Raw genomic sequence first — 26,901 nt, 5'->3', positions numbered from 1 at the left:
CACCGAAGATGGATGGGTAATGGTGGAGAGTTCTGACAAAACGTGGTCCACTGGAGAAAGGAATGGAAAACCACTTCAGTATTCTTGCCTTGAGAACCCCATGAACAATATGAAAAGGCAAAAAGCTATGACACTGAAAGATGAACTCCACAGGTCAGTAGGTGCCCAATATGCTACTGGAGAAGAGTGGAGAATTAGATAGCTCCAGAAGGAATGAAGAGGAGGAGCCAAAGGGAAAACAATGTCCAGTTGTGGATGTGTCTGGTGGTGAAAGTAAAGTCTGATGCTGTAAAGAACAATACTGCATAGGAACCTGGAATGTTAGGTCCATGAATCAAGGTAAATTGGACGTGGTCAAACAGGAGATGGCAAGAGTGAACATAGACATTTTAGGAATCAGTGAACTAAAATGGACTGGAATGAGTGAATTTAATTCAGATGACCATTATATCTACTACTGCGGGGCAAGAATCCCTTAGAAGAAATGGATTAGCCCTCATAGTCAACAAAACAGTCCAAAATGTAGTATCTGGATGCAATCCAAAAATGACAGAATGATATGTTCGTTTCCAAGGAAAACCATTCAATATCACAGTAATCCAAGTCTATGCCCCAACCACTAATGTCAAAGAAGCTGAAGTTGAATGGTCCTATTAAGACTTACAAGACCTACTACAACTAATACCAAAAAAAGATGTCCCTTTCATCATAGAAAGGGACACTGGAATGCAAAAGTAGGAAGTCAAAAGATTCCTGGAGTAACAGGCAAGTTTGGCCTTGGGGTACAAAATGAAGCAGAGCAAAGGCTAACAGAGTTTTGCCAAGAGAATGCACTGATCATAGCAAACTCTCTTTCAACAACACAAGAGATGACTCTAACCAGAAACAGAATAAGGATTTCTGTTTGTTTCCTTTGAAAGAATATTCTAGTTTTTGTCTTCTTTAAAGGTATCAAATTAGGAGATGCATAAATAGTCAGACATATTCAATATTAAATGGTAATGTAAAAGTAATTTTTAAACAAAATAAAGAATATATTTAAAAATCAGGAAAGCTCAGCTAGTACAGAAACCTAAATGATAGACTGAACTGTCATTAACTTCAAAATATACTCATCTAATGGAGAGCTCTCAGGGGAAAAAAAAAAAACAAAAACAAGTACAAAAAAATCCTCAATCTATTTGCTGATTAATTGTGGGATAATTCAACATAAATTTATTTTTTTAATATAAATTTATTTATTTTAATTGGAGGTTAATTACTTTACAATATTGTATTGGTTTTGCCATATATCAACATGAATCCGCCACGGGTGTACACGTGTTCCCCATCCTGAACATAAATTTGTTATTTAAAAAGATCAGTCCTGGGTGTTCATTGGTAGGATGGATGTTGAAGCTGAAACTTCAATACTTTGGCCACCTGATGCGAAGAGCTGACTCATTTGAAAAGACCCTGATCCTGGGAAAGATTGAGGGCAGGAGGAGAAGAGGACGACAGAAGATGAGATGGTTGGATGGATCACCAACTCAATGGACATGAGTTTGGATGGACTCTGGGAGTTGGTGATGGACACGGAGGCCTGGTGTGCTGAGGTTCATGGGATCGCAAAGAGTCGGACATGACTAAGAGACTGAACTGAACTGAAAAAGATCTTCCTAACATATAAAGTATGGTTATCAGAATTCATTCATTTAGCAAATATTCACTAAGTATCTTCCAGGAGCAAGGTAGTGTTACCTAGGTAATGGGGCTACAACAATAAGCAAACAGTGTCCCCCTAGGGAGTTTACAGATTTACAGGAAAATATCATTAAGTGTTAAGACAGTTAACTAAGTTATAGGCATATTATTAGTTATAGGAATGACAGGAAGGGCAGTTTAGTCTTATGCTAGGAAGGGTGAGGGATGATTAGAGAAGGCTTCTAGAAGGAAGAAAATCTACGCTGCTACCTGAAGAATAGGTATTATAGAGTTAGACTGGGAAGAACATTCTAGGCAGAGGAAATGGCATGAACAAAGGACTCAGAAGCTAGTGAGAGAACTGGATGTGCGTGATAACAATAATTGGGGGGGAGGGGTGGTGGTGGAAATGAGTGAATCTTTGTATCCTCCTCAAATTCATATACTGAAATCCTAACCCTCAGTATGATGGTATTAGGAGTTGGGGCCTTGGGAAAGTAATTAGGCCATAAGGGAAGAGTTCTCATGAATGTGATTTAGTGCCCTTACAAAAAATGACTCCACCTGTCACTATGTGAATATACAGAAAGGACTCAGTGCTGTACAATCAGGAAGAGTGCTCTCATCAGTACCTGACCAGGCTGTCCCCTACTCTCAGACTTCCAGCCTCTAGAACTGTGAGAAATAAATTTATGTTGTTTATAAGTCACTCAGTGTATGGTACTTTGTTATAACAGCCCAAACTAGAACAGTGGGAGATGCTGCTAAATAGACAGTGGAGACAGCTTATTTAGGCCCTGGAAAATTGTATTAAAGAATTGAGTCTTTATCCACAGGAAAAATGAGATACTACTGAAGTTTAAGCAGAGGAATAACATACTAAAAATTGTGTTTTCAAAAGATGTCTCTGGGCTGCAATGTGGAAAACTGAAGAGGTACAAAGAACCCGGTTAGAATATTGGAATATGAGAGGTGAGTTAGGATGGTTGCAATGATGATGAAAAATAGACAGGTTATAGTCTTTAAATATAATGACTTACAGAGAATATAATAAGAAGTAACCTTTTAATACTAAAATATATATATTTTCTGGAAATTTAATTACCTAAAGAATAATTTTTTTAAATGGGACATAACTGGATTAAAAACTAAAATCTGAGTCTCAATTAATACCAGAATTTTGATATTCCATGTTAAACTTGATCACACTAGCTGTTGTTGTTCAGTCAATAAGTCATGTCTGACTTATTGTGACCCCATGGACTGTAGCATGCCAGGCTCCTTTGTCCTCTACTGTCTCCGGGAGTTTGCTCAAATTCATGCAGTCAGTGATGCTAGCCAGCTATCTCATTCTCTGCCACCTTCTTTTCCTTTTTTTTTCATCCTTTCCCAGCATCAGGGTCTTTTCCAAGTAGCCGGCTCTTCGCATCAGGTAGCCAAAGTACTAGAGCATCAGCTTCAGCAACAGTCTTTCCAATGAATATTCAGGGTTGATTTCCTTCAGGATTGACTGGTTTAATCTCCTTGTAATCCATGGGACTCTCCATAGAGTCTTCTCCAGCACCACAATTCAAAAGCACCAATTCCGAGGTGTTAGCCTTCTTTATGGTTGAACTCTCACATCTGTACATGACTACTGGAAAAATCATAGCTTTGACAGACCTTTGTTGGCAAAGTGATATCTCAGCTTTTTAATATGTTGTCTAGGTTTGTCATGGCTTTCCTTCCAAGGAGCAAGTGTCTTTTAATTTTATGACTGCAGTCACCGTCTGCAGTGATTTTGGAGTCCAAGAAAATAAAATCTGTCCCAGTAGCCATGGATATAAATTAACATGAATAATACAATTTTGTTCCCCTTAAAAAGAAATTTTTATTAATATTAAGTATTAAATACATAGAAGCTTGTAATGTATATATAAAATGTAGATAATAATGGAAAAAAGCTACCTAGGTACTTCAATCTAGTTTAAGAAACAGGTTATTACTATATTTTCAAAAACTACTGTGTACCTTATCATGATCTCAAGTCCCATTTTTCCTTAGGTAACTATTTTAGTGAATTTAAAAATCATTCTCTTACTTATTTTTGTAATAACTTAATTAAGATGTAATTCACATACTATCTAACTTAAATCATAAAGTAAAAAAAAAACTGTATTTTTGGTGTGTTTCACAGAATTGTGCAATCATCAATGCAATCAACTTTAGAATATATTAATCATCTCCTCTAAAAAAAAAATCACATACCTATCAGCAGTCCACATTTTCTCCTACTCTTAGCCCTGAGCAACCATTAATCTACTTCTTGTCTCTATAGACCTATATATTCTGGACATTCCACATAAATGGAATCATATATGAATTCCTTCATATATGGAGGAATATATAGCCTTTTGAGGTTGGTTTCTTAGCATGTTTTCAAGGTTCATTCATGTTGAGTAATATTTCAGGCATCGCTTACTTTAAAAATACTTCTGCACATAGGAAACATATTGTTCAGGAAGTTAACAGTGTGCAGCCTGTGCCAAAGAGTGGGCAGTTATGTGCCACCCTCCTTAAGGGTGGAATATTTACATGTATTATTTGGAAATCTTTGGTAAGAGATCTGTCTCCTTTTCTTCGCTATTAATTTATTCAATTATTCTTTGATATAAGGATGGACTCATGAAAACTTATTTTATATTTTAAGTTATAATAATCAAATACTACTTTATTTTGTTGCTCAAACTGCTCTATCGTTGGCCATTAGAAGCTTTGTCAGTTGGCTCCTATGTTTTTGTGACATTCATCTATAATGTAGGGGAGGGGGGTTGTTTTGTTTTTGAGCATTTCCTTACTTTCAAGCACTAGAAGATACTAGGCTCATTTTGTGTATTTCTTCCCCAGGTCCTAGAAACAGCCATTTCTGAGGAAAAATTCCATTTACTGGCAAATGGTATTAGAAATCAAGAACTGAGCATTAGGTATGGCTGTGGTTGCTGGAGTGTTATTTCTTTTAGATATTCTCTGCTAATAAAGCAAAGAAATATATGTGTGCATGCTAATGTGCATATATACTGCTGCTGCTACTGCTGCTAAGTCGCTTCAGTCATGTCCAACTCTGTGTGACCCCATAGACGGCAGCCCACGAGGCTCCCCGTCCCTGGGATTCTCCAGGCAAGAACACTGGAGTGGGTTGCCATTTCCTTCTCCAATGCAGTAAAGTGAAAAGTGAAAGTGGAGTCGCTCAGTCGTGTCCGACTTTTAGTGACCCCATGGACTGCAGCCTACCAGGCTCCTTCATCCATGGGATTTTCCAGGCAAGAGTACTGGAGTGGGTTACCATTGTCTTCTCCAGTGCATACACACATATTTACAAATATTTTTATGTATCTCATTTATATGTATATTAAACAAAACAAGAGTCCATACTGATTTCTCTAACTCTGATTCATTATATCTTATGGATCATGCTAGCCTCCTCTTGTAACTATGTGATTTCCTACTGTATCAGTGAGAAATGTGGTTCCCATCACTCATCATCCACTTACACAATTGTTCAATTCCAGTAAAGGCTCCAACTTAATGATTCCCAACTTAACAATTTTCTGATTTTATGATGGTGTGATAATGATATATATTCAGCAGAAACCATACTTCAAATTTTGATTTTTGATCTTTTCCTGGGCTATAATATACAGTATGATATACTTTCCTAATGCTGGGTAGCAGCAGTGAGCTTACAACATTCTTTACCCCTATAACCCATTCTGTTTTTCACTTTAAGTTATAGGAATCAATAAACTACTTGAAATATTCAACACTTAAAATAGGTTTTGTGTGTTAGTTGCTCAGTCAGGTCTGGCTCTTTGAGACCACATAGACTATAGCCTGCCAGGTTCCTCTGTCCATGGAATTCTCAGGCAAGAATACTGGAATAGGTTGCCATTTCCTACTCTAGGGGATCTTCCTGACCCAGGGATTGAACCTGGGTCTCTTGCATTGCAGGCAGGTTCTTTATGATCTGAACCACCAGAGAAGCCCCCAAACAGGCTTTTTGTTAGATAACTTTTCCCAACTGTAGGCGAATGTACGTGTTCTGAGCCCATTTAAGATAGGCCAAGCTATGATATTTGGTTGGTTAGATATGTTAAGTGCATTTTTGACTTATGATAGAATGGGTAGCCCCATGTCCAATTGAGGACAAACTACAAATTCAGTAGTATCAGAATTGTTCATAAATACCAACATGGATTACAACATTATCAACAAAAGTGTGTGTGTATAGTTCCATTCACCTTCAGTCTTATAAACACCACTCATGACACCAAAGTTATTTAGGTCAGTGTCTTTTCCTTCCATCCCCTTTAGTAATATTGTTTCCTCTATTTGTAAGATATTTAGATCCTCTTATCAAGAGTCTGCATTATTTTATATCTAAATAATGGCTTTTAAAATTTGCATATAGCAAGCATTCTTTCTGATATAAAGTTCTGTGTGTTTTGACAGATGCAAAATGTCATGTCTCCATGTTTCATCAATACAGTATCATACAGCATAGCGTTATAGTCCTAAAAATCTACTGTGACTCATCCATGCATCCCCCCTTTGCACAAATCCCTGGCAGTCACAAATCATTTTATGCCTCTATAATTTCACTTTTTTAAGAACGTCATAAAACTGGAATCATATGGCATGCCTTTTTGACTGGCTTCTTCTACTCAGCAATATGCACTTAAGGATCCTCCATGGACTGTGCTTTTCTTTTTTGTTTTTTTTTTGGTGGCTTGATAGCTCATTTCTTTTTAATCACTGAATAATAATCTGTTGTACTGATGCACCATAGTTTGCTTACCCATTTATCTACCAAAGTATATCTTGGCTTATTTTAGCTTTTAGCAATTGTGAATAAAGTTCTTAACATTCATATGGATATTTTTTCATGCACATAAAATTTCAAATTAATTGGGTAAATAACTAGGAGCTCTTTGTATATTTTTGATTTAGGTTGATTTTCAGACATTATAATAGAATTAGACAGAAGATCAACAGGGATATAGAAGAACTCAAAAGCATCATTAATAAATGGATCTAACTGACATTTACAGAACACTCCACCTGAAAAAATAATCTACAGTTTTCTCCAATGCCCATGGAACATTCACTAAGATATATCATATACCGAACCATAAAAATAAACCCCAGCAAGTTAAAAAATACAGTGTTTTCTAACCACAAAAGGATAAAATTAGAAACCAATAATAGGAAGATAACAGGAAAAATCCAATATACTGGAACCCTAAACCAAGATTATAAACTTGATAACCAGTGGATAAGAGAAGTCTCAAAAGAAATGAAAAAAACATATTGAAGTGAGTGAAAGCAAAAGACAATATGTCAAAACTAATGCATTTCACCTTAAACAGTGTTTCTAAACAATACATTAGAAAAGAGGTAAAGTATCCCACCTTAGGAACCATATAGAGCAATATACATCCCCCCAAATCTCACCACCAAGTAAATAAAGGGCTATTACAGCAGTTCTTTTTACCCAGTATTTCATTTCCAGCTATTTAGAAAAAACTACAAGGTATACTAAAAGACAAAAAGCACAATTTGAAGATACAGAACAAACATTAACAGAACAGACATAGCAGAGATGTTTAAACTATAAGACAGAAATTTGACATAAGTATCTGAGGGCCCAATAAAGTAGACAGCATGCCAGGCCAAATGGGCAAAGCAAGCAGAGAGACTGAAATCCTGAGAAAGAAACAAAAAGAAATGCTAGATATAAAAAAAATAGAAATAAAGAATGCTTATGATGGGCTCCTTAGTAGACTGGAATACACAGTGGTCATAGCAAATACCCTCTTCCAAAAACAAAAGAGACAACTCTACACATGGACATCAATGGATAGGAAATACTGAAAACTGACAGATTACATCCTTTGCAGCCTAAGATGAAGAAGCTCTATACAGTCAGCAGAAATAAGACTGGGAGCTGACTGTGGCTCAGATCATGAACTCCTTATTGCCAAATTCAGACTTAAATTGAAGAAAGTAGGGAAAACCACTAGATCATTCAGGTATGACCAAAAACAACTCCCTTAGGATTATAGAGTGAAAATGATAAATACATTCAAGGGATTAGATCTGATAGACAGAGTGCCTGAAAAACTATGGATGGAGGTTTGTAATATTGTACAGGAGGCCATGATCAAAACCATCCTGAAGAAAAAGAAATGTAAAAAGGCAAAATGGTTGTCTGAGGAGGCCTTACAAATAGCTGAGAAAAGAAGAGAAGTGAAAGGCAAAGGAGAAAAGCAAAGATATATGCATCAGAAAGCAGAATTACAAAGAATAGCAAGGAGAGAAAAGAAAGACTTCCTAAGTGATCAATGCAAAAAACAGAGCAAAACAACAGAATGGGAAAGACTAGAGATCTCTTCAAGAAAATTAGAGATACCAAGAGAACAATTCATGCAGAGATGGGCACAATAAAGACAGAAATGGTATGGACCTAACAGAAGCAGAAGATATTAAGAAGGAGTGGCAAGAACACACAGAAGAACTATACAAAAAAGATCTTCATGACCCAGATAACCATGATGGTGTGATCACTCCCCTAGAGCCAGACATCCTTGAGTATGAAGTCAAGTGGACCTTAGGAAGCATCATTATGAACAAAGCTAGTGGAGGATATGGAATTTCAGCTGAGCTATTTCCAGCCCTAAAAGATAATGCTATGAAAGTGCTGTACTCAATATGCCACTCAAATTCCAGCAAATGCTGGAAAACTCAGCAGTGGCCACTGGACTGGAAAAGGTCAGTTTTCATTCCCAAAGAAAGGCCATGCCAAAGAATGTTCAACCTACTGGACAACTGCACTCATTTCACATGCTAGCATAGTAATGCTGAAAACTGTCCAAGCCAGGCTTCAACAGTATGTGAACTGAGAACTTCCAGATGTTCAAGCTGGATTAGAAAAGGCAGAGGAACCAGATATAAAATTTCCAAGATCCGTTGGGTCATAGAAAAAGCAAGAGAATTCCAGAAAAACATCTACTTCTGTTTCATTGACTATGCTAAAGCCGTTCATGGCGTGGATCACAACAAACTTTGGAAAATTCTTAAAGAGACAGGAATACCAGATCACCTTACCCGCCTCCTGAGAAATCTGTATGCAGGTCAAGAAGCAACAGTTAGAACTGGACATGGAACAATAGACTGGATCCAAATCGGGAAAGGAGTACATCAAGGCTGTATGTTTTCACCCTGCTTATTTAACTTATATGCAGAGTACATCCTGTGAAATGCTGGGCTGGATGAAACACAAGCTGGAATCAAGTTTGCCAGGTGAAATATCAATAACTTCAGATATGCAGATGATACTACCCTTATGGCAGAAAGCGAAGAAGAACTAAAGAGCCTCTTGATGAAAGTTAAAGAGGAGAGAGAAAAAGCTAGCTTAAAACTCAACATTCAAAAAACTAAGATCATGTCATCCAGTCCCATCACTTCGTGGCAAACAGATGGGGAAACAATGACAGACTTTATTTTCTTGGACTCCAAAATCACTGCAGATGGTGACTGCAGCCATGAAATTAAAAGATGCTTGCTCCTTGGAAAAAAAGCTATGACAAACCAAGACAGTATATTAAAAAGCAGAGATGTTACTTTGCTGACAAACATCCATCCAGTCGAAGCTATGTTTTTTTCAGTAGTCATGTATGAATGTGAGATTTGGACTGTAAAGAAAGCTGTGCGCCAAAGAATTGATGCTTTTGAACTGTGGTGTTGGAGAAGACTTTTGAGAGTCCCCTGGACAGCAAGGAGATCCAACCAGTCCATCCTAAAGGAGATCAGTCCTGAATCATTGGATGGACTGATGCTGAAGCACCAATACTTTGGCCACCTGGTGTGAAGAACTGACTCATTAGAAAAGATCATGATGCTGGAAAAGACTGAAGGGAGGAGGAGAAGGGGATAACAGAAGATGAGATGGTTGGATGGCATCACTGACTCACTGGACATGAGTTTGAGCAACCTCTGGGAGTTGGAGATGGTTAGGAAAGCCTGGCATGCTGCAGTCCATGGGGTTGCAAAGAGTCTGACACGACTGAGCAACTGAACTAAACAGAACTGAACTGAAGAAGAAGGAAGAAAGGAACAAAAAATATTTGTAACAATAATGACTCAAAATTTTCTCAAACTAATGTCAGATACAAACTACAGATCCAGAAATAGAGAATATCAAGTAGAATATTTGCCAAGAAAGCTACACTTAGGCATAACATTTCAAACTACAGAAAATTAGTGATCTAAAATAATTTTAAAAGAAGCCAAAGGGGAAAAAAAAACTTACCTAAACAGAAACAAAATAAAGGATTACATTTTATTTCTCCTTAGAAATCATGTGAACAAGAAGAAAGTAGAGTGAAACATTTAAAGAGTTGAGAGAAAAGAAAAACCAACTCACAATACTATGTGAAATTATGCTTCAAAATTGCAGGACAGGGACTTTCCTGGTGGTCTAGTGGTTAGGAATACACCTTACAATGCAGGGAACACAGATTTGATCACTGGCGGCTCAGACAGTAAAGAATCTGCCTGCAATGCAGGAGACCTAGGATTGATCCTTGGATTGGGAAGATCCCCTGGAGAAGGAAATGGCAATCCAGTCCAGTATTCTTGCCTGGAAATATTCATGGACAGAGGAGCCTGGTGGGCTCACAAAGAGTTAGACACAATTGAGGAACTAACACTTTCACTGTCAGGGAGTTAACATCCCAAAGGCCTCCAAACAACTAGGCTTGCGCACTGCAACTACTGAGCCCACATCCCACGCTACAACTAAGACCTGACGCAGCCAAAAAAGTGCAGGTCAAACAGAAACTGAGGGATCTGCTGCCAGTAGATTTGCAAGAATTACAAGACTTGTTAAAACAAGTTCTTTAGAAACGTCCATGTCTGTATAACTGAGTCAATCTGCTATACAGCAGAGATTGGCAGAACTCTGTAAATCAACTATCTTTCAATTAAAAAAAAACACAGTTCTTTAGCGAGGAGGGAATCAGAAACTCTACATAAAGGAAGGAAGAACATAAAAGAAGGAATAAATTAAGGGAAATAAAAACTTTATATGTGAAGTAGTATGATGTTACTTGAAAGTAGACTTGGATTAGCTGTAAATGTATATTGCAAACTCTAAGGCAATCACTAAAAAAAAAGTAAAAAGGAAGAAGTTTAATCCACATACTAAGAAAGGAGGAAAAAACGAATCACATTAAAATCTCAGTTACAATCACAAGTGGCAGAGAAGAAAAAGACTGGAACATAAAAACAGGGAAAAAAAGGACAAAAGATAGAAAACTGTAACATATTGTAGACATCACTCCAATTATACTCAGAATCACTTTGAGTATCAATGGCCTAAATGCATCAATTAAAAGACAGAAATTGTCAGAGTGGATTAAAAATATGACCCAAGTATATGTTGTGTACAAGAAATCCATTTTAAATATAAAGACACATAGATTAAAAGTAAATGGATACAGAAAAATATACTATGCTAAATATAAAAAAAAGCAGGAGTAGCTATATTAATTTCAGATAGAGCATACTTCAAAGCCAGGAATGTTATCAGGGATAAAGGACATTATAAATAAAAAGGGGATCAGTTCTGCAGGAAGATACAGTGATCTTTAACGTGTGTGCACCCAACAATAGTGTCAAACTATGTAAGGCTAAACTGCAAAATTGCAAAGAGAAATATATGAGTCCACTATTTTACTTAGACACCTCAAGCTCTGTCAGAAATGGACAGATACAACTCAGAAAAAATCAGTAAGGACACAGTTCAACTCAACACTATCATCTATCAGCTGGGTATAAATGACACCTAAACAAACTTCATCCAACAACAGCAGAAAACACATTCCTCTCAAACTCACATGGAGCATTCACCATGATAGACCACAATCTGGGCCATAAAATACGTCTTAATAGATTTAAAAGAATAGAAATTATACAATGTCTACTTTCAGACAACAATGAAATTAAACAAGAAATTAAACTTCTTCAATAACAAAAAGATAACTGAAAATCCCCAAATGTTAGTAAAGAACACTCCTGTAACTAATAAGTGATTACAGCAAGACTACAGGATGAAAAGTTAATACACAAAAGCAAATTGCTTTCCTATATATTTTCTAGTAACAAACAACAGAAACTTGAAATTAAAAATAGAATACCATTTATATTAGCACCTCCCATAAAGAAATACTTAACTTAGGTATAAGTCTAACAAAATATGTATAAGTTCTATATGAGGAAAACTACAAAACCCTGAATGAAATAAATAAATGAATCAAAGAAGAAACAAATAAATGGTCAGATATTCCATATTCATGGACAGGAAATCTGAATATTGTCAGTTGAATTGTCATTGAATCACAATGCAAATTCAATGCAATCCAAATAAAAATCCCAGCAAGTCATTTTATGGATATCAATAAACTGATTCTGAAGTTTATATGGAGACACAAAAGTCTCTAAGTAGCCAACACAATACTTAAGGAGAACAAAGTTGGAGAGCTGATATTAACTGACTTTGAGACTTACAGATACTATAAAGCCATAGTAATTAAGATGGTGTGGTATTGACAAAAGAACAGGTAAACAGATGAATGGACAGAACAGAAGAACCTAAATACAGTCAAAGAATCTTTAACAGAGGAGCAAAGGCAACACAATGGAGAAAAAAAAACAGCTTTCCAGAAAATGGTACTAGACATCCAGCCACATGCAGAAACTGAATTTAGACACCAGATATAGACTGTTCTTCCTTGTAAAAATTAACTCAATATGGGTTACAGAACAAATTACTAACCACAAAAACTATAAAACTCCTAGAAGATGACATAGGAGAAAACATAGATGACTTGGCTGCAGTAACTTTTTGAATGTAACTTTTAGATACAAGGGAAAAAAATAATTGATAAGCTGGACTCATAAAAATAATTGCTTATCACAATGAGAAAGAATCAAATTTTTAATTTCAAGATGTACAAACTCCACTTTAAAAAACTTTACTGAAGTATAATTTACATATAATACTCAATTCATTTGCCTATAATTCCATAAGATCTACTTTTCTGTGGTATTTTACAGTGTTACTATGATGTGAGTAGGTATAGATTATTTGCTAAAGACTTGTTTGGATTTCCACATCTGGAAGATTGATGCTTTTCTGGAGTTTGAGATTCTTTTTGGTATTGTATGATATTTCAATCTTTTTATTCATTCTCTACTATCTTCTTCTGAACTTTAAGTATATTTTATATTTTCTTACTCTATCATCCATGGTTAACTTTTACTTCATTTTTATGTCACTGTAAATATGAGCTACATTATGGATAATTTCTTCCAATAGTTTTACCTGTTTCCCTAACTGCCTCTTCAACTGTATATAATCTGCAGTCTAACCCATCTATTAAGATTTAAAACTTTCATTATTATATTTTACATGTCCAATATTGACATCTCCAATATTTCTAAAGAGAAATTTGCTCCTGATCTTATTGAGGATCCCTTGTATATGATGAGTATCTTTTCTCTTGATGCTTTCAAGATTCTCTATTTTTGGCTTCTGACAGATCATTATATGGATTTCTTTCCACTTTCATAGTTGGTGTCTGCTGAGTATCTTGGATTTACAGATTTGTATCTTGCATCAAATTTGGGAAGTTTTTAGTTATTAATCTTCAAATAATCCTCTGCCCTTTTCTCCCTTTCTTCTCCTTCTGAGACTCCCACAAAGCATGGTCTAGTGGTGTTAGACCAAGAATTTAATGGTGTTTCACAGGTCCCCTGGGCTCCGTTCACTTTTCTTCAATAGTTATTTTTTTTTTTTTCTTTCTGTTCCTCAGACTTAACAGTTTCAGTAGCTCTATCTTAAAGTTTATTGACTCCTTTCTCTGGCTTCTGAAATCGGCATCTGAATCCCTTTAGTGAAATTTTTATGTCAGTTGTGTTTTTCAACTCCAGAATATCTTTTTGCCTTTTAAAAAATTATTATCTCGTTATTGATATTTACATTTTGCTCATATCATTTTCTTGATTTTATCCACATCTTCCTTTAGTATTTTGAACATCTTTAAGACAATTGTTTTAAAAATCTCTGTCTAATAAGTTTACCATCTGGTCATCCTCATGAGTCTTTTCTGTCAAATTTTTTTTTTTTCTCTTTTAATGGGCCACATTTCTGTTTTTTTTTTTTTTTAATATCTTGTGTTGTTATTGTTGAAAACTGAACATCTGAATCTTGTAATGTGGTAATTCTAGAAATCATATTCTCCTCCCATCCCTTCAGATCTTACTCTATTTTTGATTGTTGTAGAGTGTTTCTTTGTTGGGATCAGCCTGAGGTGTAAACCTAAGGTGATCCCAGGTGTTCTCTGAATCTGCATTTCTCTTTGGGCATGTGCAATGACTTTTTAAATATCCTTTTGTGTTTGCTCTTGGGTATCCTAATCCTTAAATATCTGGCTTCCAAAAGGGGGAAAAGAGAAAAATCTAGGGGACATTAAAAAAAAAAAAAAAAAGGCACTGTCCCTTTAATTCTCCTTGAAGTTATTTCATTTGGTGGAAATTACAACAATGGTAATCTGCCTTTGTCTATACCTCTACAATGCAAAGCAATAATTTACAAATAAAACCTAGATCCCTAATATTTGACAAATGAGGTTCTAGTTGCCCACTCTGTCTCCCACAAGCATGCTAGTGTTGGCTGCCTGCCATGCAGTTAGCGGGTTGGGGAGTACATAGATACTACTATTGGGGGCAAAATTGATTAAAATTAACCACAATTTACCAGCCAAACCAACCCCTGGAAGCTGCCAGCCTTTCAATATACTCAAGATATCCAAAATTGTTGTATTAGATTCTGTTAGTCCAACTGTTGTTTAGGTCAAGAAATGGATTCCTTTCTATTGTCTTCTTCCCAGTTCCCTTCTACAGCCTTTTATAAACTAAGTATATTTTATTTTAGGTTAAAAAACAGAAGCACTTCAAAATGGCAATACTGTTTTTGACAGTTATTATTTTAAATGATCCATGCCATTTTAACATGTTTTAAAAAATACTTAGGATAACTGAATTCACTGCTATAAAAATTTAAATCCAATGTATTTTCCTTAAATATATTTTCCCTTAAAAAACTTTTTAACAATAGTTGTGTGAAACCATTTTTGGCACCAAATGGAAAGAGTTAACTGCTCCCCAATAGCAGTGCATGTGTCTGAGTGTTTATGTTCAGTCATGGACTAGATGAGGCTGAGATTAAATTGGCAATAAATCACAGGAAAAATGATTAGTCCTACTTCACACATTAAAAACTAACTACAGACTTCATCTCCTACTTCAGAAGATAGAGACACTATGGAAAATTACATATAATAAAAAATAAGCTGAATATTTAAAACAATTGAAAGATGGGTTATTAAGTATTACAACAGTAAATCTCTTTATAAAATGAAAAACTGCTTATTACTTTTTCCTTTTACAAATTTAGATATTCATATAGTAGTTTTTCTTAGTGAGGAAATCTATATAGGACCTCATAACATTTCCATGAGCTATGTGAAGTCACTAAAAAACTAAGTAGAGATTACAAATCAAGTTAATGACTGAACTGAGAATAAAACAAGGATAAATTATGCCTCAATGTGTAACCACAGTGGTTGCTCTATTACTGTTAACGACATTTAGAACCAAAAGTATTTGATCTCTTTAAAAAGTGAGTAGGGCATAAATTATAGATTTGTGAGCTTATATGCTATAATTTTGTGGGCAATTCAATTAGCTACTAGGACTGGAAGTGCTAAACTTAGCTGAGTAAATTTCCCAAGGTCACCTAGAGAGTAAATGCTAAGTTATAAAGTAAAAGATCTGATTTTTAAAATAGAGTTCTTTCTCCATGAGTGTTGACCAAGATAGCAGAACCTTAACTAAGGCTCTCCTATTGATTGTGGGGAAAATATCAAAGATTGACTATTTGAGAACTCTGAACATAAATAATTGCAGATAGACTGGGGACAGAAGTCAGAACTTGAATAATAACACTGATTGGGGCTAATTCCAGTTACAGAGCTGCACTACTATGGTCATGATGGTATAAGCAGAAGAACCCAGTAAGAAGACATATCTATCTGGTAAAGTCTAGAAGTGTGAGTGAGAAGAAGCTCTGTTATTTTTTATTTTTTCCTTTTCTTTTGCTTTTGCCCTGAAGGTGGTCCAATTGTATGGAACTGCATAATAGCACAGGGGATTAATACTCTACAAGAAATATCTTCTATTCCCAGTTTCCTTACCTAGAAGCTATTTCTTGTAGAGCAGTAACTGGGAACTGCAGAGTACAGGGAAATGCTTAGAGAGGAGACAGCTGGTGAAGGTGGATTTCTTAATTCTGAGAATGAACTGACACAAGTCCCAGGCTTACTCCTGAGCTAAGCATGTGTGACAGACTCAAAGAAGTATAAGAAAGGTTTAAAAAATATTTATATACTCCACTGCCCAATTCTCAAGCTAATTCTTAAATCGTTCATGTGCTGGCAGACCCAAACACAATAGCAAAGGCTGACTCACCATCCATATAAGGTGAGACAGAATTTTCAACATGAATCCAATCAGATTGGTTGCTAAAACTAGCTAACAAACTAACTCTCTCCAGAGAATTTTAACAGAGGCCAAAGGTTTAAAAGATAATACTCAAAATGTCCAGGATATAATCCAGTATTACTCAACATAGAAAGAAATCAAGAAAATCTGACCACCTATTACAGAAAAAGAAAATCAACAGATGTCAACTTCAGGGTGATTCAGATATTGGAGTTGTCAGAAAAACAACATTAAGCAGCAATTATAAAACCATTTTCCATGAAATAAAGGTCAACCCTTCTGAAATAAAAGCAAAGACAGAAGTTCTTAGAAAAGAAATAGAGCCATAAAAAATAGCTGAATATAAATTTTAGAACTGAAAATACTGCAACTGTAATTTTAAAATTCACTGCCTAGGCTCACAGGCAAAATTAAGATGAAAGAGGAAAAATGTCAATGAACTTGAAGATAGATTAACATAAACAATCTGAAGAATAGGATAAAAATGAGTTTTAAAAAAAGTGAACATCAGAGACCTGTGATTCATTATTAAAATATGTGCAATTCATGTCACAAAAGTACCAGAAGTAAATGAGAAAGAGATATGTACAGAAAAAGAAAAAATCTGAAAACTTAATGGCTAATTCCCAAATTTGGTTAAAGACATAGTTTTAAAAGAAACTCTTTTAACCCAAAAGCATAAACTCAAAAAAAAAAAAAAAAAACACCCACATCCAGATACATAATAATCAAATTGTTGAAATCAAAGATAAAGAAAAAATATCTTCAAAGCATCCAGAGAATAAAAAATAACACATATAAGGAAATATCAATTCAAATGGTTGTGGATTTCTCCATAGGAACTATGGACCTAGAAGAGAGTGGAATGACACTTTTTTAAATGCTGAACTGTTAATCCAGAATTCTATATCTAGTGAAAATATCCTTCAGGAATAAAGGTAAGATAAAGACATTTCCAGATGAATGAAAGTATTAAAAGGTTTTGCTAGCACACTTGATCTAAGAACTGGAACTCTGAACCAGTAACAACACAGTGGTGATCAACACTTAAACTTACTTTGAATCAACTGTTCTAAGCACTTAAACGGACTTGTTTACTTAATTCAAGAAGGCTGGTACTATTAACATCCTCATTGTAGAGATGAGAAAAAGAAATACGTGATATAGCTAGTAACAGAGCCAGAATAGAACCCAAGCAATCTTGAGTTCAGAGACAATGCTCTTAACCATTACTTACTACAATCTTCCAACTTGTTAAAAAAAAAAAAAAAACCTGGAAAATATTAAGTTAACGAAACAGATGGAAGCCATTTAAACAGATTAAGTAACTTTACTTAAGTAAATAATTAAATAATTATTATATTATTAAATTGTTAAGTTATAAATAGGAAGGCAAGGCACCAACTTGATGTATTACTTTACCCTGAAAAATACTCTATTAAAATTAGGATGAAACATCGAGTTAGCAATAGTAATCATAAAAATAAACCCTTTTTTGAGTACTTACTATGTGTCAGAAATTGTTTTGGAGCTGAGGATGTAAAATGAATAAGATAAAGCAGCTGATCTTAACACAAATTTGTATTTTATACAAATTAGGTAAAACAGACAAGAAAGTAAATGATTATAACATAGCATGTACAAAGCCTCAAGTACATACAAGGCAAAAATTCTATAGAAAGGAGGCATCAATTTAATCAAGGCTATTAAAAAAATTTTTTTAATGCTTTGAAAAGCACAAAAAAATAAATATTAAGGGAAACAGCCCATAATTGCTTTTCCATAACTCATGTGGACTACTATCTCTGTTTCAATTTTGTAAATAAACTCTCAGTTAATAGGTTATGGAAATAAAAGTCAGAAGAATCTGTTACCATGCTGTATATACATTTTAATTTTCAAAGCCTTCAGTCTAAGAATGATGAACTCATTCCAAAATACTTAAAATCAGCTCCTATTAATTTATTTTCATTCACTGGGCAGGCCGGTACTCAGTAATTATGTGAATTTAGAAGGCAGAGGAGACATTAATCCAGAAAATTTTTCAATAAGGCAAAAGCACTGTTTCTATACTGGATCAGGAAAGCTACATTCAGTTTAAGAAGTTACTTTAACAGTTATAAGGAAAAAGTTCTCCAGATAAATGGGGGATCTTTAAGGTAAGGACCATGTCTTACTTTTCTTTCCACACTTAGTATTCCTAATGGCTAATACAAGGCCTGACAAATAGATTATTTTGAATAATAATAATTCAAGAGTTTGTTGAATTAGATTTTTATTATAAAGTAATTAACAAGAGATGAAGTTTAATTCTATCTTGACTATATTCCTTGTATACCAAGAAAGAGTTCTTATATTCAAGGACTACTACTTAATTCCATAGAGAAAAGGAACCAGAGGTGACCTGTGATCTCCTATGGGCAGGTACTATAAGTAAGGGTGAAAAAAGAACAGCGTAAGAGAATCAGTGTAAGTTTGTTAAAGACTAGCATGGACTTTTAAATTAAAAATATCAAGTTACTTTAGTTCTTTTCTTGGTCTTATTATATGAAATGTTATAATATAGTACTTGTAACAGGAAAGAAAGTACAGTAACTGATGACCCGCTCACTTTTCTCTGTAGCTGCGCTTCAAGTGGCTGCCACTTATAGGATACGAACTTAGTCTAAGTTACAGAAAGGGCATTATAACTCATTCTATGCATTAAATAAAAAGTAAAATATTTACTTTTATATTCATTTTGCAAACAGGATCAATAAACAACTGTAAATAATGGTAGAGAAATCCTTCCAATTATAAAGTTACTATGTATTTTCTAGATTGCTCTGAGATCAACTATGTAAATCAAAGGTCATTAAATCAATAGATTCTCACTAAGTTGACAGTTCTGTCTTTACCTTAAATGATGTCTGTTGTTCCTGTTAAAGGGGATTTTAATCTAATAATTACTAAAATAATAAAAAATAACTAAACTATCAAATTGAGGATGGATGTCACCACGTAGGTCAATGAATCATAGTTTTAAATATACTCATTTAATATACTAGCCTTCTCTGGTGACTCAAACAGTAAAGAATTTGCCTGCAATGGAGGAGGTCCAGGTTCCATCCCTGGATTTGGAAGATCCCCTGGAAATGGTAACCCACTCCAGCATTCTTGCCTGGAAAGCCCACGGACAGAGGAGCCTGGCGGGTTACAGTCCATGTGGTTGCAAAGACTCTGACACAACTGAGTGACTAACACTTTGAACATATATTATTGATTTTCTTTTCATGACCATACATCAATATGCCTATTTACAAATGGAAATTAAGTTTCTAACCTGTAAACACCTATTAAAAGACTCTATTGCTTAGTTTAATTAAATTAGGATTTAATGACAACTAAGGAAAATTAATTGATGACTATAATCTCAAAAAAAAAGAATATACTGCATCTTAAAAAACTGGACTCTTCTTGGGGTTATAATTGATTACTTTCAGCAGTAATATGATATTTTCTAAGTTTCAACATAATATGCAAAAAAATAAAATAAAAAAGGATAAAGAACTTGAAACAAACTGTGGCCAAGATTTAGACAGGATGCTGAGACTTTGGGAGGTGGGGGCAGAATTAAGTGGTATGACTATAAAGTTTCTTAGGTTTCTCAGTCTATTGTAGTGATTACTGGTGTGGAATTAATTTTCTTTGCACCACTTTGGTGACTTTCTTACCTAGAGAGCATGCCCAGAGGTGTAACATTAAGTGATCCCATCAGCATTGCCAGGGCCATCCCTGGTGCTTCCCGTTCTATTACTTCTTTTGTGGCCTGTAATTAAAGATTAAATAGCAGACTGAGTGAAATTAACCAAAAATAAGGAAGGCAGAGTAGCAAAATTAACTTAAAAAATAATTATAGATCATGCTATCTATTAATATAAACCATACTTTGTAGTGCTCCAATTTTTTTTTAAGGCTTAAAGATTCAATTCTTTGGGACCACTGAATGAAAGCTGAAAACCAGGACATTGAGGGAACTTTTATATTAGTAGATCTTTCTTATCCCTTATAACTCAGAAGTGTTTGACAGCAATATCATCTTGCTTAACCTTAATTTTAAAATTAAGCCTCAGATTGTTAAAATGGCTCAACAGATTTTCACAGAACAAGAAATCTGGGTATTTTTCTTTGTCTATTACTCTTGAAATAATTAGTCCCTAAAAATCTGAGAACCCCTTGTATCTCTCCTAGCTCGATGATTTTATGATATAATACAGGGAACTCAACAAATCATCAAGTCAATTTTCTCCATAAATTGGGTAGAAGAAAAACTCTAGATTCTTTTCCAAATCTTCAATATAAATTATATATCTGTTTTAAAAAGGAATTAATAAAGTGATAGGCTTTAAGTATATAAGTTTTAAGATAGGGCATTCTTAAGACAAGTATGGTTAAATGTGAAATAGGTATTGAAGGCATGAAAATTTCATTTTCTAAAGGTCAACCGAAATATGTATATATTATCATAATGTGATGGTAAAGATATGCTTTATGCTAAAGTTGGGAGTGAAGTACATGATTTAATTCATTTCTAATCCTCTTTTTACATATGTAGCATGCTATAATAATTGGGAGCAACACAGGAAGAAAGCTTGCAAAATAAAGTATTATAGTAAATAAGAAGAAAGGCAAACAAAATAAAAAGCAAGTTATGGAAAATAGAGTGAAAGGTTGATATTTCAATATTTCATTAGAAGTAGAGTGATCATCCTAAATAAGGCCATCGCTCTAGGCAACCTTTACACTGGTAAGTGTCTCATCTAGCCTAATAGCCTACATTTTACAATGACGGCGCAGGTTGCTGTAACAGTTCAATAGACTTTCAGAGTAAGAAATCTGGGAAGAGCAGTTTAAATGTGGCACTATGTGCTACATCCAGTTGATGCTATAAATAAGCTTTTAAGATGCATATAAATTACTTAGTTATATAGGATAAAGGATTGACAGATGATATTATCTACTGGTTCACTGAATCCCAGCATAATGTAATATTTAATAGTGTCAGAAATTTTAAAGAAAAATTAACACTAACATAATGCTTTTCAACAAAACCTGCTTTATAAATAAAGGGCCAGCAGGAAGGAAAAATGGACATTCTTAAATTCTTAAGTTTGGAAGTTAACCACTTTCATTAAAATATACAGCTAAAATTTGTTCAGCTAGTATACAGAATCCACCCCCATGTTTTCCAAATTCAATAAATCTGGTATGATTTTGAGGTCTCCGGGGAAGAAAGTCTATTTCCATGTTAAAATTGCTTTACTGAAGTTTACAACTTCTTCGGAACCTTAAAATCTTAAAGCCCTAAAAAATCAAGAAAGGCATGTTACTGAGAACGATCTTAAAAGAGCTCTTTGCATAGAGTTTATATTGATTTCATTATTTGTTTGAAAAAGTCACCTAAGCAATGTCTGACATTTCATGAATTTGTAGGTCCACATAAAGATGATGTAATCCAAAGCAGAGTAGCGTGCTTTATTTAAAGACAAGGAAGAAAATATCAACAGATAGCTAAGAGGAACTCTTTCACTTAGACACTTCAAAGCACAGCATTTATCCATCCATACAACAAATATTATTAAGCATATACTATGTACTAGGTAGAATTCTATGCACTGATACTGCAACAGTGAATAAAACAAACTTATACAAGTATGTAAACTCACTGTCATCTAGTATGTGAAAAATTAAATTGACAAATTACATATGAGAATTACCTAAAGGATATGCAATTCATTCATTTTTCTAGATCCTCTAAGATACACCATGGATTTGGCTAGACCATGACGGTCTACTTGGAAAGGCTTGTCCCAATTTTAAAAGAATTGTTTTATTGGACTTTGCTTTTGTAGTATGGAGTGGGATACAATTAAATGGCTCAGCAAAACTCATATTTATTAGCAAGTATTTGAGGCAATTGAAGGTCTTCTTTAGAAGAAATTCTTTAAGTATCACAACTAGAAATGGTCATTCTTTTATGATACCAGTTTGTTTTTAAAATTATAATGATTGTGAATCAAGTTATCCTTGAGAACAGAGACAAATTTATGAATTTTTTTTTAAAGTAGGCTTACTGAATACATGGGGCTTCCCTGGCAGCTTAGACAGTAAAGAATCTCCCTGCAATGCAGAAGATCCAAGTCTCATCCCTGAGTTGGGAAGATGCCTTGGAGAAGGTAATGGCTACCTACAACAGTATTCTTGCCTGGCGAATTCCATGGACAGAGTAGCCTAGCGGGCACAGTCCATGGGATTGCAAAATGTCAGACACGACTGAGCAACTAATACTTTCACTGAACACAACCTAATTTCGTCTTATTTTTCCTTGCCCTATTTTTCCACATTTATCTTATTAAAAATTCTGCCGTGTTTTATGTATTTGGCTAAGTCATCTTAAATATTTTATAATGTATTAGTAAATATATGGATGAGAGATGGATGAACGTATGTATTCTTACACAGAGGACTTCCTCTTTTCCAAATGTAATTTAGGAAAGACTGCTAATTCTTTCCCAAGACTTTCTACAGAATGTTGGCCTATAGACATAAATCTTGTACAGCTGAGAACATAGGAGGAAAATACATGTACAGCAGTGATGCCACTGAAAGGCACTGGTGCTGAGTGAGGAGGGAGACTCTAGGACTAGACACAAACCAACGCTTTTGCTTATATTTTCTTAAATAATGCGCAAACATAGTTTTTCTCACATCTACATCAAATGTATCTTTTCCCCGTTTGGTGTAGCAAAATGATCAATATCTGTGAAGTCAGACAATATCACCACATTGTTAAGGTCCTGAGAGTAAGGACTGGATCTGGTGAAGCCCCTACCATAGTGGCCAACATATAGAATACATACTCAATCAATATTTGTTGAATAAGAGGAATGAATAAATGAACCCATATAGCTTTGAAATCTGGCCGTATCACTTACTTGCTTTGTAATTAGAACAAAATATTTTACCTCTCTGAGCTTCGGTATACTTACAAACAAAATGGAGCTAATAATTAAGCATACCTACATTTTATGATTAAGTTATATGAGTAAATCACCTAGCATAGAGTAGGTATTCAATACTCGTCAATTTTCTCTAGGCCTCTGATTTCCAATCTTACATCTTCATAGTTTTTATTATATCAGTTAGAAAAGAGATACAATTCAAAAATCCAGAAACCAAACCTAGCAACAGTGGTTGAGAACCAAAGGTGAGGGGAAAGAGAAGAGAGAGCAAGAACCCAAAAATAAGAACATTGGCAGTGGCGGGCAGGAAGATGAATACTGAAATCACGGTATCTAAAGGATCAAACAGCCAAACAAAGTAGAGATTAGAAGAATGAACAGGAGGGCATGAGCTGGGTAGAAACATTTGTGAACTGTAAATGGGAAGGCTCAACTAGAAGGCAAAGAGCAGGAAAATAAAAGTTCATTTGGAATAAAATAAGAAAAAAATATCTGTATAGGTTATTAGAAAATCCAAATAGAATAGTAGTTCTAACAATTGTAGCTTTATTCCTTTGATCATATATACTAGGATGATACATGTAGATAAAAGAAGGTTATTAGTATCTATTAACAAGTAGATAATAAGCAATCATTATCTATTCACAATCAATGGCAAAAGAGATGCCATTAAAAGTATGAAATCATTTTTCTTATTAATATTTAGCTTAAGTTGTTTCCCACTTTATTATTAATTTGATTACCACATTCTTTTTATCCTTGAGAAATAGTAGAAATTTATATTCTTACTTCAGATATAACCCTTTTTGTACTAGTAGATTCCGAAACAATGAGGTTTACTTACATTTACCTTTTACCTACACTCTTTAAATAAGACACTTTATTTTTAACTTTTAGATACTTGCTAAACTTTGAAGGTTGCAACTTCCATGGAAAATCACTTATTGTGATCTTTTTCTTTTACCCTTGATACTTTGAAGATAACATTAAAGTAAAAATGATGCTTCAAAGACTGCTCAAGTTGCAAAAAAAATAAAAGGGTGTCATAAATAATGATTCCATAGCCCAGGGAACCTGTCAACGAAGTTTGGGTCCATTTTTACCTTCATAGAAAAAAATCACCTTGAAAAATGTTATTGCCAACAGGCAATGATGTTCAAGTATGCACAGAACACACAATAGGTAAATGTAAATGTGTAGAAATTCTTTGTATGTATGATGGTAGTAAAAAAATCACACAGTAGAGTGCTTTTATTTTTACAGATATACTTTAGTTAATTAGGTATAATTTGTACATAAATATTTACATAATTGTTACTTGAGTATACAATTTCCTAACAATTACTACAGAGTCTTCTGCTAATTAAACAATTTTAAATAACAAAGACTGTCTTTGAAACACTAGTAAACTTGCTAAGCTATCCAGGTGGAATATGATTACAGAAGTGGTTCTCAAACTTTAGTGTGCATCAGGATCTTATAGAAACCTTGTTAAACAATGATTGCTGGGCCATACCCAGAGATTTTGATTCAGAACATATAGTTGGGGTCTCAAAATTTTCATTTCTAACAAGTTTCCAGGTTATGTTTGTGATCCTGGTCAGAGGACTATACTTTGAAAAACACACCACAGATAGGAGAAATGAGATAGATTGATTATAATGTGCACAACTTGCTGTAATATTCATATTCATCTTATATTCAATTTTGTAAAACAGACTGAAATAAATTTAATGATCCTTCATCAGAGCAAAATATAGACCTTAGTGAGGAGATAAATTAGGTAAAAATAGGCAGTTTAATGCCAACTAATTAAACTTTCCTGACTCTATTCACTAATGCCAGCCAACTACATAAATTTTATTTTACACTTTAAAAAATGGTTATAATAAACAATCCATATCTTGTCCCTATAAGTATTCCATGGTACAGAGAAGTTATTTTTAATATATTTTTTCCTCAGGACTATATCCAAGTGAAGTCGTTCAGTAGTGTCTGACTCTTTGCAACCCCATGGACTGTAGCATACCACGCTTCTCCATCCATGGGATTCTCCAGGCAAGAGTACTGGAGTGGGTTGCCATTTCCTTTTCCAGGGACCATCCCGACCCAGGGATGGAACCCGGGTCTCCTGCATTGTAGGCAGACGCTTTACCGTCTGAGCCACAAGGGATGAATAAAATTTACATAGAGGACTCTTAGGGATGTTCAAGGAACACAAATATAAATTTACTCTTTTCTCCCCTCAATTAAGAAGCACAGTGGAAGTACGAGTCACATTATTATAAAGGCAATTTCTATTTTAATTAACTGAAGACACTCATTTACATATTTCATTAATTTTATATTGCTAATTACAAACATCTTTCAACCAATCACAACATATCAGTCAATCAACAATGTGACCAAATGGTTAAAGACTATTGCCACAAAGGAGAAGCTGCAACAAAGTAATGAAAATATTAATAGTTATTCCAGTTTTACTTAGGAGATACATACCTATTTGTAATGTATTTCTTTTTGGAGCTTTAGCTTTCTTAGATATTTACTATTCTAAGACTATTTCTTAGTCTTTTTCCACTCCTAGAAGAAGCAGAAAACTTTTCAAAATGGAGATACTCCATTATGTTTTTCAGTTAAAGCTATATAATACTTAAGTAAGATCTGGTTATACTGAAAAAAATCAAAGGAGACGGTAAAATAAAAATCTAAGTACCGCAGGCAAATTTATCTTCCAGTCCGTTCAATGAACATGTACTTTGCAACAAGCATGAGATGCTGAGTGAAGAGTCTCTTGTTTTCCATTGTTCACCTCAGTTCCCATAAGCACCACCGAGTTAACATAACACCTGCTAGTTAAGATTTTAGTGTTTAAAGATAAGTATTTTTGTACATGGCATCCCAGGTGGCGCTGTGGTAAAGAATCTGTAGAGGAGACGCAAGTTTGATCCCTGGGTTGGGAAATTCCCCTGGAGGATGAAATGGTAACCCACTTGAGTATTCTTGCACGGGAAATCCCAGGGCAGAGGAGCCTGGCAGGCTACAGTCCAGGGGGTCGCAAGGAGTCAGACATGCCTAAGCAATCAGACACATCTCTTGTATAACATGGCCCTAAAGCAAGCCAACCAATTTATCTAGCTCAACCATAGGATTTATTATAATGTTAGCTGTACAAATACATTGGGGGTGATTAAAAGATTTCTAAGTACTTTATGAAAAATCTTACCCCATTTGTTAACATTTAGATCCCAACCCTTGTTAAAGAACCAAGTTGAGTACATGTACAGAAGTAAGTACTCCTTGCTGCTGCTGCTGCTAAGTTGCTTCAATCGTGTCCAACTCTGTGTGACCCCATAGACGGCAGCCCACCAGGCTCTCCCGTTGCTGGGATTCTCCAGGCAAGAACACTGGAGTGGGTTGCCATTTCCTTCTCCAATGCATGAAAGTGAAAAGTGAAAGTGAAGTCGCTCAGTCATGTCTGACCCCCAGCGACCCCATGGACTGCAGCCTACCAGGCTCCTCCGTCCATGGGACTTTCCAGGCAAGAGCACTGGAG

The 26,901-nt window shown here is 34.8% G+C and overlaps 1 protein-coding gene across 12 annotated transcripts in view; it reads right to left on the bottom strand.

Moving 5' to 3' along the window:
- The window catches only part of GPHN (gephyrin), a 537,169-nt gene that overhangs the window by 244,498 nt on the left and 265,770 nt on the right, over window positions 1-26,901 (bottom strand). For 11 of the 12 annotated variants that reach the window (XM_061429172.1, XM_061429169.1, XM_061429176.1 and 8 more), the window contains one exon: window positions 20,058-20,152. The exons of the other annotated variant lie outside the window; for it this stretch is intronic. In XM_061429172.1, coding sequence (XP_061285156.1) covers window positions 20,058-20,152 — 95 coding nt within the window. The remainder of the gene's footprint in view (window positions 1-20,057; window positions 20,153-26,901) is intronic. 12 annotated transcript variants of the gene reach the window in all.

This window comes from Bos javanicus, chromosome 10 (genome assembly GCF_032452875.1).
Source record: "Bos javanicus breed banteng chromosome 10, ARS-OSU_banteng_1.0, whole genome shotgun sequence".
Taxonomy (NCBI): Eukaryota; Metazoa; Chordata; class Mammalia; order Artiodactyla; family Bovidae; genus Bos; species Bos javanicus.
Note: the sequence above shows the minus strand (reverse complement) of the source record. Positions and strands in the feature narration are given on the sequence as shown.